At 27.8% G+C, this 19,703-nt stretch overlaps 3 protein-coding genes across 8 annotated transcripts in view; 2 read left to right on the forward strand and 1 right to left on the reverse strand.

The window, feature by feature from the left end:
* LOC120356747 (TBC1 domain family member whacked-like) overlaps nucleotides 1-19,703 on the forward strand; it is a 512,462-nt gene that overhangs the window by 251,539 nt on the left and 241,220 nt on the right. The gene's annotated exons all lie outside the window — the stretch shown is intronic.
* Nucleotides 679-3,635, reverse strand: LOC105196575 (ankyrin repeat domain-containing protein 40). Of its 2 annotated transcripts, none has more exons than XM_011162588.3 (3): nucleotides 3,321-3,635; nucleotides 2,769-3,067; nucleotides 679-1,560 (listed from the first exon to the last, which is right to left on the reverse strand). In XM_011162588.3, the coding sequence occupies exons 1-3, from the start codon at nucleotides 3,434-3,436 to the stop codon at nucleotides 1,214-1,216; spliced, it is 762 nt and encodes a 253-aa protein (XP_011160890.2). In that variant the 5' UTR covers nucleotides 3,437-3,635; the 3' UTR covers nucleotides 679-1,213. The 2 variants fall into 2 exon arrangements, with proteins under 2 accessions (XP_011160890.2, XP_011160891.2); XM_011162589.3 differs by having other exon boundaries at nucleotides 2,769-3,101; nucleotides 3,321-3,565.
* Nucleotides 3,758-18,229, forward strand: LOC105196588 (mitochondrial 2-oxoglutarate/malate carrier protein). 3 transcript variants are annotated; one of them, XR_005575537.1, is made up of 7 exons: nucleotides 3,758-4,323; nucleotides 5,178-5,393; nucleotides 6,122-6,252; nucleotides 8,214-8,384; nucleotides 13,343-13,442; nucleotides 13,526-14,058; nucleotides 14,146-18,229. XR_005575537.1 is itself a non-coding variant. In XM_026141534.2 (6 exons), exons 1-6 carry the CDS (start codon nucleotides 4,265-4,267, stop codon nucleotides 13,725-13,727), a joined length of 879 nt encoding a protein of 292 aa, XP_025997319.1. In that variant the 5' UTR covers nucleotides 3,758-4,264; the 3' UTR covers nucleotides 13,728-18,229. The 3 variants fall into 3 exon arrangements, 2 of the variants coding, with proteins under 2 accessions (XP_025997319.1, XP_039309360.1); XM_026141534.2 differs by having other exon boundaries at nucleotides 13,526-18,229; XM_039453426.1 differs by lacking the exon at nucleotides 3,758-4,323 and adding an exon at nucleotides 4,349-4,515 and having other exon boundaries at nucleotides 13,526-18,229.

The following is a 19,703-nucleotide window of genomic DNA, read 5'->3' on the forward strand; positions in this document are numbered from 1 at the left end:
CGTATCAAGTGCTCGGTGTAAACCAAGTCAATATGTGAAAAATTAGGGTAATTATGTAGTATAGGGGACTCAGCTTCAATCATCCCAATGACTACATACAACATCCCAATAATTACGTACAATGTACAGGTTTTAGAGAATAACGAGACACCGAAAATATAACGATATATTATACATCTGCAATGCCACAAAATAAACTTTTATCCATAAGATACGCGTGGAATAACATCCGATTGGTTAGACTTCGCAGTTTAATGCACATTTGAATGACAAATAATTAACATACTAGAACGACAGCCTTTTATCTACTGCACTGTCTAAAAAAATTAGACGAGCACACAAAACACTCCACCCTATCCTACTAATGTAACTTTCAAGCCTCATGACTCGGAAAGTAGATATGTAATGATAATTTCATTATGTGATTTGAAAAGCTCCTAATACAAGTTATTAAATTTTGGAATAAAAAACTTTATTTGATCTTGACCTGGCGACACCGCCCAAGGTCAAACTAATAGGATCTTTTTAAACCCTATAACTTTTGTCTGAGACATTTCTTTCGGAAACGTTTAGTTCCGAAATATTAAGGAGTTTCAGAACACCCTGTACATTCATGCGCGTACGACACGCGTGTGAATAAAGGGATGAAATAGGAAATGATAAAAAAAAGATAAAATGTCATATTCTTGAGTTTTTATTTAGATTTTGACAAAGCTTTACTATTTTGAATGTGATTTTCAATACTTTCCCATTTTTAAATAAATTTTTGCAAATAATTCAGCGCATTAAAAAATATAACAAAACATGTTTCAGAAAGGTTTCATCATTTAGGCACAAATTAGGTGGTTTTTCGTGTCGCCCTTTCACAGTTTATATGTTACTGAAAAAATTTTGCAAGTTTCTTACCTTTAATCTATTCTCTTTCTCTTCCTCTCTCTCTCTTGGATTGAACTATTAAAAAATAACAATCGATTGTTTGAAATCCAAAAGCAAAAATATTTTTTTGATTCTTTTAAATGCAATCAAAAAAGATTATTGTCTTCCAATGTGAAATATATTAAGTATACTAATTGTCTCAGAGGATATTATCTCTGGGATACCATTATTTGGCAAATAAAAGCAGTTTATATCTTAAATAATTTCCTTTTTATTAATAATATACTAAATATGTGCAAATACTTGAAATTGCAAGAAAACTTTTCAATGTAAGTGGTTAATACAAAATGGTCTGATCCTTCTTAGATATACTCTGATATCCATTAACCGGCAACGTTGGCAAATTGTTGACAACACCGTTGACATTCTGCATGCTCTTGTATACATTTGTTGCATCTACGACTACTTCAATCTCTTGGAAGTTTTGGAGTCGCTGAATGTCTTTATCTCTTCTCAATCTGGTATTAGGTAATTTTCGTAACTTTTGGATTTGATGTGAATTCAGATCAAGTTCCTTGCAACAAAGATATAACAGGGCCTGATACGTTAGCTCGCTTCGTGATAATTCTACCTCTATAAAATCTGGATCAGCTGTATTGGCGACTCGGATTTTTAGTACCAATTCTAAAAATACATTGGAATGAATTTATACAGAGTATTTATAAATTAAGTCTGTCCTTACCACTTATATTTCAGGAGTAGTTCAAAATGATAAAAAATTGCGAAATATGTGTTTGATTATTTCGAGGGTTTTGATTATTTAAGGGTTATTCTTTTAAACTGTAATCTCCTTAAAAGAGAAGCTTCCGAAATATAGAAGGTAGAAACAGGCTTATAGATACTGTAAGGACTTATAGATACTGTATAATATATAATTAACATTTCACACATAAATTACTTGATCACATAGTTTTTATAAGGGAATATTTTTGTTTTTGGTTTATTTTTGTATCTTTTAATACTTTTTTAAGCAATATTAAAACTATACTTGAAACTAGATATATTTGCTCTTTGATATTAGAATATTTTTGACAATTTTTTTACAAACATTAAAAAAGATTTTTTTGTAAATAATTTGCAAATTTGTATTTGAATGTATAAAAAAAATATCAGCCCACTGTTGTCATGACTTAATACAGAAATTTGAAGGAAAAAATTTTAAAATTCTTAATCACAAATGTAATTTTTGTTCGACTTACAACCAAGTTAAAAAGTTAATTTTTTTGCATAAATGGTAAAACTTCGAAAAACTTCGATATTTTTGTGATTTTTTCATATTAGAAATATGAAAAAAAGTTGAAACTTTTATTTAAGATTGAGAGAAAAATGTATTATAAATCTCTTAAAAATTTTTAATGAATCAGATTCAAACTAGACTAATTGTGACAATTTGAAAAAATATGTTAAAAATTTTACAGACAGTTTATATATTAATAAAAGTTTCTTAAATTTCTCATCTTTAATCTGCTCTTTTTCTCCAAGTTCAAATTATTAAGAATGCAAAAAAAATCAAATTTATGAAATACAGGAGCAAAAATATTCCCTTAAAAATTTCCTTTTTAAACATCTACTTTGAATTGATATAATGTAAAAATTTTTTCAACAATAACTAATGTTATAAAAGATGATCATAATTAATTTTTTTCTAGCTAAATTTAGTGTAGATGAATAGGGTGACACTGTTTTGGACACAACACGATTGGACACCACCACTCACAGCGCTTGACCAATGGAAAAATTCTAGGCATCAGCCACTATGAGTGGTGGTGTCCAATTGTGTGCACTCTGATGAATACATCTAATTAAAGAACTTATATTAATGTATATCGAACCATCTTGAATTGGTGTGACAAGTCTGCTTTTGTCATATATATTATTTCTGGTTTTGGATGAATTTGCAGCAGTGCGTAAAAAATCTGGTGGAACAGATGTAGTTGTGCGTAATGATGAATCGTACATGATTCGCTCGAGATCATCACTCGTGCTCAGAAAATACAAAATCTGTTGGTTGCTGCAAACAGATGCTGGGGTTTCACCTATCTCAGATCGTATATTTCTATCAGCACCATTTTTCAGGAGTAAAGCGGCGATATCTAGATGTCCCTCTTTGCATGCCCAATGTAGGGCAGTCCTTGAGAAACACGAAGGAACGAAGAATGAACAATCTGGTATCAGAAATGTTTTAATAAATAAATCAAATTTGTGCATTAAAGTGTGATATCTCTTCAAGTGATGGAGAGTTAGTTTGTTTAATAAATATAAATGAGCGTAAATTTTATTATAAGATAACAAGATTATTAAAATATATAAGAAATAAATCAATGTGAAATAGTTTGTGGAGGCCCTGTCTCTGTGAAAATAATAAAGCAATGCTGGACAAATACCATCCATTGACATCTCGTGCGTTAACGTCGACGCCTACATTTAAGAGATCTTGTACGCCGTCCGTATCGCCGAGGCAGACCCTTTCCCTTAAACGTTCTTCGAGCATTCTTTCCATTTTACAACAATCCACACACTGCGCTGTGATATGTCACATATTTCTAATGATAGGACAGTTGTGGACAGTTGGTTAGAATACCCTGAAGTGGCTGAAGTCACAGAACATATACTAGGAGAAATGAAAGCTCTGCATTTGACATGGACAACAAAAAAAGGCGAGATACTGCCACCTTGTGGTGAAGTGCGAAATGAAGTAGACTGTAGAGAAGCGTTTCCGTGATTTATTGGCTGCGTTCCAAAATTCACTGCTAATACTGAAAATCTATAGTTTACATCACGTAAACTATAGATTTTCAGTATTGGCAGTGAATTTCGGAAAGCAGTTTATCAGCTAGAGAGCCGTCGTATTAGTATCTTAAGACATTATTTAAGATGATATAAATTTCAGATAGAAAAAATTCTATCGTTTTGAATGTAGATTTTGGTTGGGTGAATTCACAAATGTGAATAATTTTCTATCGTTTTTTATTAAAAATTTTTACCAGTGTGATCTTGAAATAAGAATCGACTTGTGAATATTATTGAAAGATGGCGCTTTGATTATTTCCGTAATTCTGTATCAGCTGATGCCATATGGCATGTGTGTCCGAAGGACGATCGTGAATATATGTATAATTCCAACCGAATTCCAACCATTCCAATTTTTTCTGTGTTCATGAACAGTGTGTCCGAGAAGACGATAAAGTTTTTGACAGGCCGGTTTTTAATTATTTCGTTTTTTTATACACCCGGCGTTTATTGCTAATTATTTTATATGAAAATACGCGTAATTAATAGAGCACGATTTATACAAACGTGATATTATACTTCACTCAATTTAATTAAAATGAGCAGCCAAAAGACAGTACCGAATAGTGTAAAATTCCTCATTGGTGGAACTTCTGGGTTTGTGTCTTTTTTTATGTTTATTCTGGATATGTGAACTGTGTAAATAGATGTAATTACGAGGCAACAATTTTTTAAATTAAACATATTTTTAAATAATTACGAAAGAATTTCTCAATCACTACGCTGGAGTTCAAAGGTCACGATTAACTTTTATCAGAATGGCTTCATGTAAATTACATAACTAACAATGTTAGTAAGAAGAAAAAAATTAAATTTTAGTTTTTTTGCGATGATGCAATATATGTGTGTGTATTTATATATCTTATTGGCACACTATAAATAGATTTGTAACCTTGAATAAGCTCTTACAGATCCTCTTATATGTCGGTCTTATAAAAAAAAACCTATTTAATTTGTAATCGTTTACAGATTTACAAATATATTTATATATTAGTTTTACATATTTTATATAAATTATTAAAACAATTAAATATTATTTTAATTGTTTTAATAAGTTAACTTAAAAACAAAATATAAAAAGGCTGATGAGCCAAGTTGGATTATAGCACTTACATTCAAAACTATACAATATAAATGTTCATAATTTGTAATTAAATGATTATTAATTAATATTTAATTTCTAAAAAATATAAAATGTTAATGTTTAATCTTAATCGTTAAATTGATATAAACTTAAATTGATATAATAATGAAACTATTAGAATATACATGTATTGATAATTAATTATCATTAAATATAATTTTTGTTATATGTTATGAAATTTAATTATGTATATCAAAATAGTTGTAATTTCTTCAGTTTTTAAATTATCTTATAAATTCAGAAGTTATAATTTTTTTCTAGTGGATAAAATTGATAAAAGATATGTTGATAAAATGTTTTATTATAGCATGGCAGCAACATGTTTTGTACAACCATTGGATTTAATAAAGAATCGCATGCAATTAAGCGGCACAAAAACGTCAACATTAAGTGTTACATCATCAATTTTAAAAAATGAAGGTGTCCTAGCACTATACTCAGGCTTATCTGCTGGTTTAATGCGACAGGCTACATATACTACTACTAGACTTGGCATATATACTTGGCTTATGGAACTTGCTTCGTAAGTTAACAATTGAGATTTTATAATTATATAAGAATGGAATGTGAATTTATGTGGGATAGTTGATCAGTAATACATGCACATAAACTTATAACAGCAAGGAGTGATGGATGCATAAGTTGTAATCCTAAGCTTCAGTAAATATTATTCCTTTCCTTACAGTAGTTATGAATTAATGTGTGTTAATATGGTGTTATGTAATGAAAATATGTTAATATTGTTCAAACACATGGTGATTGAATTTTTAAGTAAGTTGAAAACATAGCACCAATTAAAATTTATCCCTGTTTAAAATTTTATATGATAAAAAAACTTTACAGAAATATTATACAATAATACTGATTTCATCAATTTGATTTTATCAATGCTTGGTGATTTTTATCAGTCACTGAAATTAGTCTTCCGTTGTGAGATTTGTCATAATATTAGCGTTAGTTTGTAACCTAGTTCACAATGACAAAGTTTAACCCATTAGACCAATAATTTACTATATATTTCAACACTTAAAAATTTAATTATTCCACTGAGTGAACTTTGTTGACATATTATATGACACCGTGTTAATACTCATCAGTTCATAACTGCTACAAAAAAAGGAATCAAATTTTTTGACTGAAGGTTGTTACTATAAGTCCATGTTATGTGTTCCTTGTTGCTACAAGTTTATGCTGCATGTATGGATTATTCATCAGTCGCTCGTCATTAAGTAATAAATTTGTTTTATTTAGAAAAGATGCACAACCAAGTTTTGTTGTAAAGGCACTACTCGGTATGGCGGCTGGTTGTGTCGGAGCATTTGTAGGTACACCTGCCGAAGTAGCTTTAATTAGGATGACAGCAGACGGAAGACTAGCTATTGGTAATTCTTACTTTTTTTTTTCTATATAATAGAATTATTATTTTAGTGCATATTATTAGTTTAATAAAGAAAAGTTGCCAATACTAACATATAAGCTATGCTTTTGGATTATATTTCTCAAATAAAAGCTAAGAATAAAACTTTGAAAACTTAAATACCCCCAGATGTCTTTGCAACATTGCACTGGAATATGTAATATTGCAATATTGCAGTAAAGTTGCTGTAAGCTTCTGTGCTGTATGAAAAGCTTCCAGAGAAAATTTTTGAAAATTAATATCAAAATAAATTTTCTTAACATAATGCTTCATATGACACGCCAAAGTAAGTTATAGTTTAAACAAGATAAATTCTTAAATTTAAGAGACCTGACTTGAACTTATTAAATATTTGTGGATCTTGTTGTAAAAGATTTGAAAATGCAATTCTTCAAAAGAAGAATTATGTGAAGCAACAAAGAATAAAATAAAATATTTGTATCTTACTGTAAAAAATTTATGGAAAATAAGTTAAAATATATTTTAGAAAAATTATGAAGTTAGCGGTAACAAAATATTAAATATTAATAAATTGCAAATGAAGATTGCCATAGGCGTCGACTTAAAGGGGGCAGAGCATCCCCCCTCCCCCAATAGTTTGTACAGTTTTATTTTTTTAACAACTGTAAATAATTTCTGTAGTACTTTTTTAATGAAAGCAGAAAAATTGATTTGGGAGATGATACATTTAAAACATGAAATCGTGGAGTATTTTGATTCTAACATTGAAAGTGAACGACTAATTCTGCATCACAATGTTCAATGACACTACAAGAGAGAAAATTAAGTTTGATATCAATGACCACTATGACCACTTTTGCTCATTTAATTTGTTTGTTACGGCAAGAATGATATATAGCAGATTTACTACACAGTCAAGTTTATAAAATTAATTTTAACAATTCTTATAATTATGTGTACAACCGAATGTTTATTTTCTTCTTTAAGGAGATTAACTTTTTTATGATACTAATTTATTTACGAAATACTATATGATGCAATATCATTTAAATTCTTTAATTTTGCATGTGTGTACATACAATTGAAAGAAGCGATGAAATTAGACTTAAAATGCTATTGTTAACAAATTTATTAATCGAAATAAAATTCGGTGTTCAAACTTTTTAAATAAAAAAAAAATCATTACAACTTTCTTTTTCAATTTTGTGAACTAAATATTTTGTACATTTTGTTTTACATATAAAAGTATATAATCTGTACACTTCAACCCCTCTGATAATACAAAGATCTTAACGCGTTAAGTGCCACGCCGATCCCTAGGGAACGGCGCTACACTTTTCGTTCAGGCCTGGCCGGTCCGGAAGAGCCCACTTGACGGCTAATTGTGGCGTGAACAGAACGGCACGTAAAACCGATGTGGCGTTTAACGTGTTAATATTATAAATATTAACAAAGCTGCAGAGTCAATGTTTGCGCCGTTACTGATCTTCGATACTAAAATTTAACACGGTGAATCGCGAAGATCGCAGTTTTGTATATTAAAGGGATTATATAATAGTATAATATTAATTGTTATAGATTTATTTACTCAAATGGTTGTACTTCATTGTTGTTAGCTATTTGGCGTTTGTTATGCCTAATATTTAATAAAGTAAAAGTCAAAGTTCGTGGAAACCGGCGCGGCGTAAATAGAAAGTCTAGTGTCTAGTTCTTAGGGACCGTGTGGCATTTAACGTGTTAAACAATCATTTAAAATTTTTTCACCTTGACCTCCTAAAATTTTGTCCAAGTCGGCGCCTGTGAAGATTGTTATTTATAAGAATGCTATTTACTTTGGTTTTATTTTTTTTTATAGATATTAAGATATAAAAAAAATATTAAGTGATGCCCAATAATTTTAGACACAGCTGAATATTTGCTTACACATATTATACACTTTAAACATTTTAAATACTTTAAATGCAGCTGATAGACGCAATTACAAAAACGTGTTCGACGCATTATTCCGTATAATTAGAGAGGAAGGTCTCTTTACATTATGGCGCGGTGCCATTCCTACTATGGGACGAGCTATGGTTGTAAACGCAGCACAGTTGGCATCATATTCTCAAGCGAAACAAGCATTGTTAGATACAGGTTTGTAGAAATATTGTATTTGTTATTAACAGAGTTAAGTAATAACAAGTAACCTGATAGCCAAAACAGATTACGTGCAGAGTCTGCTATAAATTTCTAATGCCAAAAAGACTTTGCACAGACTCTACAATATATTTGAAGATGTTAGCAAACTAGAAATTTAACAGAAATTGACATTCTATGCCAGCAGATGGTAGCAAAAATTAAATAGATCCTATGTGGTTCCGTCTTTCGCAAGTAAAAGAAAATGGCCAAAATTGATCTTGAATGAATACTTATACTTGTTATCAAAATCTATACTGTTATCATGCTAAGAGGTCATATATTCATGAAAAAAGCTTATTTACCTAAGAAATATTGGGTAATCTTCTAAAGATAATAAAATAGGTTATATGAACGCTTTGCAAAAAAACTAAATTTGTTTCTAATAAACGATAGATTCAGAGCGAATGGTGTGATTACACTTAATATACGTTGAATCATTAAGTACCATAAGAATAGCAGGAAGGTCCAATATATATATATATATATATATAATGGTAGTCTCCTTATTTTACCATATGATTTACCGATGGATATGTATTTCTAACATTATTATATTAGAAATTACAAATGCGTGCTTCTACGGTAAAACTTGGGGACAACCATTAACGAACACCCTACACACACATATATACATATATACACATATATATTAATTTTACATTACATTATATATATTAATTTATAGTTTAACCAGAATATAAATTAATGCCGGTGAAGAGCCAATACAAAATGTTCGTGTGTGAATTAATGTAATTAATAAGCAGTTATTACAGACGTTTCGATCTTCAGTTGTGGATCATCTTCAGTGTAAAATTAATACTTTATTTCATATGATGGTTGATAATCAAGCTCATGTAGCGCAGGTACAAAAATTTGTAGTCGAAAATGATGCAGTACAATTGTAGCCAATGTGAGTTTTTTGATGCGTTACGGTCCGCCCCAACCATTATGTGGAATAAAGTATTAATTTTACACTGAAGATGATCTAAAACTGAGAATTAAAACGTCTGTAATAACTGCTTATTAATTACATTAATTCATACACAAATATCTTGTGTTGGCTCTTCAACGGCATTAGTTTATATTTTGTTTTACTTCATCAGAGTCTTTCCTAATTTAATTATAGTTTAATGTAAAATATATTTTATTAATAAAACAGTTTAAAATTATTTTCTTACGATAAAAATAAAAAAAAGTCAATTTTAAAGACTTTTTAATAGCAATAATATAGAATTTAAATATTTATAAAACGGCAGAGTTCTGTTCGATTTTTGCTACTAATCTGCCATTAGAATGTGCAGGTTTTATTTGCTTTCTGACGCTAATCTGACGTCAGGTTTTATTAGCAGGGTCTATTCGATTTTTGCTGCCAATTTGCTACTATAGTATGTTAACAGATTCTGTCAACAGAATTTTAAGAGATTCTGTAAACAGAATGCAATCTTAGATGAGGTCAGTCTGCTAATATATTCTAATCAAATCTGTTGGCAGTTTGCCGACATTTTGTCGGCTGGGTAGTTACAAAGTTAAAAATTAAATAATAAAGCTGGTAAGTTAATAACTTTTAACTTATAAGAAAAGATTTCCAACACGGAAATTAAAAAATTATGAAATTTTGGCAGTAGATGATTCTAATATATAATAAACAATTCTTTTTTTCTTCCCAAATTTATCCTGAAGAGGTAAAATAATATTCTAAAAATAGCCCATTTTTTATTTTATCATTCGCCAACAAGAAGAGATACAACAAAATTTTAGAAAAAAACTTATTTCTTTTAATTTGTTTTAAGATTTAACAATTAGGAAATTTATCAATTATTGAAAATATACATTAATTATAAAAAATATACAAATAAAAATAGAAGCAATATATTTTCAATATTGATATTTTCGTGGCTTCTTTATAATACGATATAATACATTAATTCATTTTCCTTATTTTTAAATATTTAAAATTAATTGAAGTTAGTTACTTTTGATATTCTATATAAAATACGTTGTAGAAAATTCGAAATGCATCTCACTTCAAATGAGAAGCCATTATTACTGCCATTGGCTGACCATTATCCATTTTTATTAAAAGATAATATATCATTTAATAATGTTTGCACAATATGGCAAGTATGTACATACCGTCCAATAAACTCTAATGTGATATAATTTTTTAATAAAAATGAAGTTTTTTGAACTTTAATAAGCATATCTCTTAATGAATTACATTCACTGAATTAACATTTTATAATCACATGAACAATTTAAGATATCGAAATATAAACAAAGAATGAACATATTGTAACATATATCAAGAAAAATCGCACGAGTAAAATAGGATTAAGTGAAATACGTATTAATTATATAATATTATAAAGAAGCCATGAAAATATCAGAATTTTGAGAATACTCGGCAGACGAAAATGAATTGAAATGAATTCATTTCAACATCTTCAAATTCACATTTCAGATTTTTCTAATCCATTTAAATGAAAAAATAATACGGATATATTCGAATTCAACTTGATGAATAGCTCATTTCGTATATCAATTCATTTGAATCCAAAAATAATACAATGGGGATATAAATCCATCCAAATTTTAAATGATGATTAGCGCATTTCGTATTTTAAGTTCATTTTGCATTTGAGTTCATTTGAATCCAAAAATATTTTGGAACTCTAAAGCGCGAATTCGGATAAATTAAAATAAATTGCAGTTTTCAATTCATTTGAATTTATTTTTGTTTGCTGGATATATTGCTTCTCTTTTGTTAATATATTTTTTACAATTTTTTAAACAATTGATAAGTTTCTTAATAGAATAGATAAATCTTAGTTAAAAAATTAAGTTTTTCTTAAAAAATTTTTTTATTTTGTTATTGGTGATCAATAAAATAAAAATTAAAAATAGGCTAAGTTTCAAAGGTTGATTTTATCCCTAGAGTAAATTCGGGTAGCAAACAAAATTGTTTATTACATCCTAGCAAACAGAAATGGATTCAAAATATTTAAAATAGATGAAAACGGATTTAAAAAATCATGAATTAGGATTTGGTAATGACCACATGAATCCATTTCTATCTAATTATAATTTAAGTATTCTTTGAAACCATTTTAATTCATGAAGTGAGATTGAAATTATGAGATTTTTATTTTTTTCAACCCAAAAAAGTTATGTGGACCATAGGACCATATAATCCGTGAAACGCGATTGAAATAAAGTGATTTTTATTTTTTCAATCTAAAATGAATTTTCGCGAGTCATCGAATCCATTTTAATCCATGGCAGCAGATTGAAATGACGTAATTGCTGAATTTTAATCCAAAATGTATTCAAATGAATTAAAATGGATTACAAATTTTCAATCCATTTCTGTTTACTGAGATGTTTACGTTAGGATATTTTCTAGGTACTGTCAAAGTTTTATAATTATTTAAATTTTCGAGTTGGAAGTTTTTCTTTTCTTATTAGTTAAGGTTCCTGAGTCGCTGCGGCCATATAGAAATTGTAACGTCATCAGCAAGAAATCACACGTAAAAATTTCTTGCGTGCCATTTGTAAACAAAGAGAATAAAATAAAATAAAATAATGAGATCACTTTAAAACACTTGTAACAACTGTTGGAAGAAGTGAAAAATATGCTTTTATGTATGAAATTAAAAAATAACTTTACTTGCAGCTTATTTTTAAGAATTTGTTAAATACGTGACAAGTCACATTTTCAATGAAGTAATATAGAAATGATATGCAAGATAAAATTTTATCAATAGGTCGCTTATCACGTTTATTAGTTGTAATTTTTTTCGCGACTACATCGTTACCGTTAACGCGGACTTCTCGAGCTACTACTCAGGAGCTTTAATTTTAAATAGTTATTTTTAAAGAAACACGAACTCTAACTTATTAATTTTATTTTCTAAGTTAAAATTTTTTATGTTATGTTTTACTGCTTTATTGTCTATATTTTAATTGTACAAAAGGATTTATAATTCTGTGTAATCAACAAAGATTGCTTTGTGTGAAAAATACCGAATATTCGGTAAAACCTGTCGCCAGCATCTTTTTAAAGGAATTTTAAAGTGACGGAGTTATTGATAATAATTTCTCCGAATTGTATGTGTGGCTTGACATTTTTACAAAATTGAACATTTTTTTATATGTATAAAGTATACATAAAAAATAGCAGCATATTTAACTTACGCTTACGAATAGAAGTAATATTAAAAAATTATGTGTTAATAATAAAAGTTTTTTTTATTCTACAATTTTATTCATTTTTTTTCTCTTATTTCGTTTCTAAAAGAAAAAGAAAAATCAACTTAGTCTATTATTCATTCTAATTTAAGCGATAACAGCATGTTTGTTGAGTATAACTGTAAAAACGGCAGCTAATTGGATAAGCAGTTTTTTTTGGACTCGTGCTCATGTTTAAAAACGTGGTTTCGAAAAAAATGTATTTAAAATTGAAATATTTTTTGTGATATGTCGAAACTTTTTGACTTACCTTTCAACTATTCCAGAACTATAAACTTTCCTCTTTTTCATAAATTTTATTCTGTAAAGTTCTGTATTTTTGAATGGCCGTTCTGGTTTTTTTGGTGCAACAAAGATGCGCAATGTTGCGAGCATTTGATCAAGCGTTCCTATATATCGCATTATTTTATATTGTATATCTTCGCCAATTTTTATTTTTTCAAAAAAATACTTTTGTGAAATATTCTTAAGACTGTAAACTTTTGAAAAAAAGAAAAATTGATTTTTTTTTTAAGCTTTAAGACCAGAAAACGTCCTTAAAAATATTAACTCACGCTGGTTATTAGACGTATTTTAAAATTATATAAACTAGTATTCACATTTGTTGTATTTATATAATATGTATGTTACTATTTACATTTGTTGTATTTTTTCTTTTAAAATAGGATATTTTGAGGAAAATATTGTATTACACTTTGCAAGCTCTATGATTTCCGGTTTAGTCACCACTGCTGCCTCTATGCCTGTAGATATAGCTAAAACAAGGTATTATACTATAAGAAGTTTTGTTTGAAATTTAATTACTTTTCTTGATGCAAAATCCAAATTTGTAACAATTCTTCTTCCAGAATTCAAAACATGAAAACAATAAATGGCAAACCAGAATTCACAGGCGCAATTGATGTCCTGTCCAAAGTTATAAGACACGAAGGATTGTTTGCATTGTGGAAAGGATTCTTCCCATATTACGCGCGTCTAGGGCCTCACACAGTCTTAACATTCATTTTCCTCGAGCAAATGACCGCTGCTTATAAAACACACTTGGCGTAGTTGCAACTGTGTGCACTTGCGGAAAGTTGTTATTGATGGTTTAAGTAAAATTCTTGTCGTAGACTTGTCTTTCTCTTTGTTTTATCGTATATTTTTAGAAGCATTATTTTTACTACGAACTTATCATGTAGCATATTTACTGTCGAATGTTACGCACACAGTTGCAATATAATTTTGTATAAATATACGTAGGATTCATAATTTATCGTGTAATAGATATTCGTAGCAGCGTTTACGAAATTGGTGTAGTAAAATTTTTAATTTTTGGAAAAAGAATAATATCATTATTTTTTAATTAAAAAATGATACAAAGATAAATTTCCATTTTAATGTAAGTATAGTTTATGCATTTTAAATTTCCTGCCATACAACATATAATATATGCAAGATATTAAAATATTTTGTTATTATTTTGTAGAGAAAGAAAGAGAGAATGAGCGTGTCTTATAAGTGATCAGAAATTTCTCAAATTTTTGATTGCTGGCAATTTACCATATATTTGTCTTCAATGATTTCGAATATGCTGGCAACGTGTATGCAATAATGTATGTACATATATTTTGCTTGTTCAAAGTTACTTCACGTTATCCGCAATATGACAGCATTATGTAATCTTATAAATTGAAGGATTTCTTATAAAACAAAGATTAAATTTTCAGAAAAGAAACTTCTCATTTACAAACCATTTATTGTATAAGATAATTTTTTTCTTATATAATAGGTATAAGAACAAAGTTGTACGCTTTGATTAATATTTTGAGTTTTTTCTGAGAATTCTTATTTAAAAGAAAAAACTATAAAACCGCTGAACTTAGTTGTTTTATACATGTATTAACATTATATTTTATATATCCTATAAAAATCAAATGTCTTCTTCAAAATTTGGATTATAATGCTAAATCATTTTCCATCGGTATCACACGTGAACAATTTTGTTCTGGTAAGAATCAAATAGAAAATGAAAAATATAAATAGAGCAAATATAAAATTCCGCAAAAACCAAACAAGTATAGAAGTTTGTATTAAATCAAAATTAAAGTTAATTTACATTGCGAACAAACCTGATATAATGATAAAAATGAAAGATAGATTGTTTACAATATAAAGCAATAATTTTTTATTTTTTTATAAATAATCCAATTTCAATATTTTTTATACCATTTGAAAAAGAAAGGAAAGACTTTTCTGATGATATATGTGTTATTTCTCTACGAGGAAAATAATTGAGCTATGTTCGTAAAAATGTAATTTTTTATATTTTCCCCGTTTTTTTCAACTTTAACGACAATTTAATAGAATATTTTATTTTGTAGTATTGTTCTTCTGATTATATATTTCAAGCGCGTTGAATTCCGTATGTAATACATTCTGGGTAATTAAAATTGATAAAAATTTGACTGAGTTATTGAATTTTTTATGAAGTCATGTCGAATCAAGATCGGAATAGGAAAGCACTGTAAACAAGTCAACAAAACTTTAAACAAAGCGTACCATGTATGGATCAGACACTCGATGCTCGATGCGTTCTACTATTCCAATTTTGATTTATGACTTCATAAAAAATTTAATAACTCGATAAAATTTTAATTGATTTTAATGACTCAGAATGCATTAGATGCGGAATTTAATGCGTTTGAAATATATGAATAAAAGAAAAATACTACAGAATAAAATATTCTATTAAATGATTAAAATTGGAAATATTGAAAAAACGAAAAATTTTACCATAATTTTATCATGGAAAGTAATTAATTTTGTATCATATTATTGGTAAGATTCCAATGATATGTTTGCTATTTTCCGACCAAAAATGACTGACAATGAGTTACATTCGTGAAAATGTAATTTTTTTTCTTTTTTTCCCCGATATTTCTTTAACAACAATTTCCTCCCTTTCCAACGGCATTAAAAATGTTGAAATTGGATAATAAATAGTAAAGTTACCATTTCTCAAGTACATGCATCTATTTAGAAACAGTTTTTTGACAAAAAAAAACTGATTTTGAAGGTTTATGAAACTTGTATACCATAATTTTTTGTTCCACTAGACATACAACCTATACTATGTTACTTTAACAGTATTCTACTTTTTTAATTTTGTAACACTGTGTTATTATAACGGCACAAATTTTGAATCACATATTTTTAAATCACAACATAAAAGTTATCGATAAGTTGTTACCAAAAGTTGTATTATAAAGGCATCAATTTGTCAACAAATGTTGGAATCATGTCACAATTCTATATAATATAGCAACACATATCAATGCGAATGCCAGCGGGATGACAACAATACAAACACGTTGCTATTTGGGTATATTTTATGAATATACATATATTAGTGGGACCAGAAACATCGTTTTTATAGTTAACGTAAACAGTACATAATTTCATTAATATACAATAATTTATTATTTATTCAATAGTATAATTGCCATCACATATGTAACACAAAAGCTTATAGCAACATTGCAGCAACGTTTGAAAAATAATGTCCTATACTACCGCTATCAGATGATCGCGACGCAGAGGAAGCGAGAGAGTTGTGAACACATTTTGTTTCTTGACAATAGCTCTGTAATATTAATGCATACAATTCTAACCAACGCCAGTTATTATTAGCTGTATTAGCCATAGAGCTCTATCAATCATCTTATAGATAGAACTTCATCGGGTATATAAAATGAACGTAATTTACAATTTATAGAAAACAGAAAAAAAGATATGTTTGTGAAACAGCAGAGAGAATCGTGCAATATTAACAACTAATGTCATGAAAAGCACTTGTATTTGAAAAAAAAAAAAAAAAAATTAATGATCTTTTGCAAATTTTACACAAATAAGTGCCACAAAACAAAGTTTTACAAACATTTCATAAAATATATTTTATTAAAAATAATTTTTTTGTAAATAATTTTTTTGGCGTAAAAAATTTTTAAAATAAAACTTCAAACTTTTTAAAATAATTTCTTAGCTTCTAATAAATATTATAAGACGTCTACAAAGAGATTATCACAAGAGAGATGGATATATTGTGACCATATTCCACAACCATAGTCCACATGTAACATGAGTTTATTTGGCGAATTTATACACACATTACGACACACATTAAATTCAATAATATTATTTGAAATTCACACTTAAGACGTCCAAGTTAGACTAAAGTTAAAAAATTAATGTGCAATATACTTCTCAAAGTTACATAGAAAGAGTATCTGTAAAAATTTCTGCTACCTGTAAAATTAAATTGAGCTTTTATAAAAACGCAACGAACATGATCAGTAACCTACAACGTCTAAATAGGCTATAACGAAGTAATTTTAACGATTGCTCTTAGAATTCAACACCAATACAAGATGTCATGATATTCTACCCCAGATAATTTTCGTAATTAAAAAAAATCATAAAATTGAGTAAAAGACGCGTAGTGTCATGAGATTTTTCATTCATTTTAATAAAATGATTTTTTAAAGGAGCGAGTCTTTAAATTTTAATTTTAACATGAAAATAAATGCAAGTTGTATTTTGACAGTAAAATTTGATTCTTAAATGTAAAATTAGGGTACAATATTCTTGAAAGTTATATGTGCCAAAATGTGTTTATAATTATAATGCTAATTGGAATATTACCTTCATTGGAATATTACGTTGGATGATTACTGGTCATTAACATACACTGTATTTTTATAAAAGTTGAATTTTCAGTTTTGTAAGTTAGTATTGATTTTTACAGGTATATATTCTCTGCGTAATTTTGAGATATATATTTTCAGAAACAACAAAACATATTGTTATATTTTAAATGGCATTGCAATATTACTAAAGATGGACATTTTATCATTGAAACGTTTTTGCAATATTAAAATTTTGCGATGAAATATTTCTGCAATGTCACATTTCAGTGCTGTTCTATGGTCGCTCATTTCCAACTTTGAAGAAGCTAATTGGCTTTGATACCAAAAGTGTGAATAAAGCAATTCAAACGTCAATTGCTCTTACAAAAGTTTTTTTGTACATGTTTCAATGATTAGAAAAGATATAATATCCACCAATACAATATCCCCAGAATTTCAAAAACATTGTTTATATTATGCAAAAAAAATCACTAAAAATACCCTTGGTTTTTACACCAAAATTCCCCCTTAAAAATTAATAAATATGTAGATTATTATAGAAAATAATGATTATATTAATGAATAAATAATGAATTGTGTTAACAAAACTACAATTTGCAGTATTTATAAAAATGACTATTTTTTGATCCCTCTAATACATAATGTGAAACTCGTCTGGCACGAACTCTAATCTTGTATAGGCATGCCATTTGAATCAGTCTTTTAGTCATTGTTATTCCTGATGTTATTTTATTTTATAAATATATTTTAGATACTACATCTTGTGTAATGAGGAGATATTTGTTACTAGACGTAATAAAAGTTGAACAAAAGTGTATTGAAGTGTCATGTTATATAGTGCATTAAAATATTAATACAAAAAAATGTGTCAATAATTTTAAATTACTGAAATAACAAAGTTTTAGTAACAAAAATGGTATTTTGAATATAAATCATCTACTACATTTTATTTCCAAATGTAAAGATATGATAAACATCGAGAAGTATTTTACCAATAAATCTTTGAGGATTAAAAACGAGATAATAATAGATAACTATTATTACATTATTATATTATCTAATTATACAATTATTAATAATAGTTATCAATAACAATAGAATTTCTTTAAATCATTTAAGTTTTTTACATAATTATATATTTAATTGGCATGTGAAGTATATTTTTGTTTAATTATTGATCAAAACTTGCATTTTGTTTTGCACTTCGAAATATATTTCATCTTTCCTAGTGGAAAAATTTTACTGAAATTTTAAAACGTTTGAATCAGTGATTTCATTGATCATAAAAAATTCATAAATTTCAATACAATTATGTTATTAATTTATCATTATAAAGTATTTACTATTTTTATTACAATTTTGTTAAAAATTTGTTATATTAGGTGTATAAATTAATTCCTTGCTTTTTTTTTGCCAATCTTGAAAAATTACTTTAAATTAGAATATCTACTGGTCTTTTTGTGACTTTTAAGGACTGAAAACTATGTTTTTAAAACTATATGAACTAGTAGAATGCTATTCCATGACAGTCGGAACTTTAGAAAACGGAATCTCTGAAAAGTAATAGAGTGAGAATCAACCAATAAAAATCATGTAACTTAGCGCGTTCCGATTTCAGGTTTTTCTATGGCTGAGCTCCTCATGGAATGACTTACAGAAAACAGAATACTATTGCTAAACTAGTATTGATTGCTTTTAAATTATATTTATATTTTTTGTTTTAGACCTCATAGTGGCTCTGCATTTTATAATTATAAAAATATATAGATTAATACTAGTCTAGCAGTGCTTTTTATTCATTAATGTTTATTTCTTTTATTTTTTAATAATATCTGAAGCTCAATATGTTTTCATCAATAACTGTGATGCAGTGCGAAAAATTCCATTATATAGCAAACTCTTGTCTTTTTTATCCAGAAATTTTCATTTTTGGAAAAATTTGCTCACTTAAAGCGTCTTAAACAACTGTTTTGCTAATAATTTTAGAGACAGTATTTGATTTTACTCTAAATGCAAATGAAATTAAAAGCATTATATCTTTTGATGCTATATATTGTAGGCATATTGTAGACGAGTTTATATTATATAGGAATTGGAGCTGTTACTGTATATGTTTTTCGATTTGTGGTTTAATTAGAGTTAATAATTCATTAAATGTTGGTGTATCCATTTTTAAAAATTCAATATATTTATCTAGAGGGTTTTTCATTTCTTTGATGAGATTATTGTTTGCACCTTGTAACATTCTTTGTTTCATGGTAAATCTAGAGTGGACCCAGAATTTTCTCTCGATATTTTCTTTTCGTTGCCTTTTTATACAGGGTGTATCAATAGGTGT

Source organism: Solenopsis invicta, chromosome 9, assembly GCF_016802725.1.
Source record: "Solenopsis invicta isolate M01_SB chromosome 9, UNIL_Sinv_3.0, whole genome shotgun sequence".
Classification (NCBI taxonomy): domain Eukaryota; kingdom Metazoa; phylum Arthropoda; class Insecta; order Hymenoptera; family Formicidae; genus Solenopsis; species Solenopsis invicta.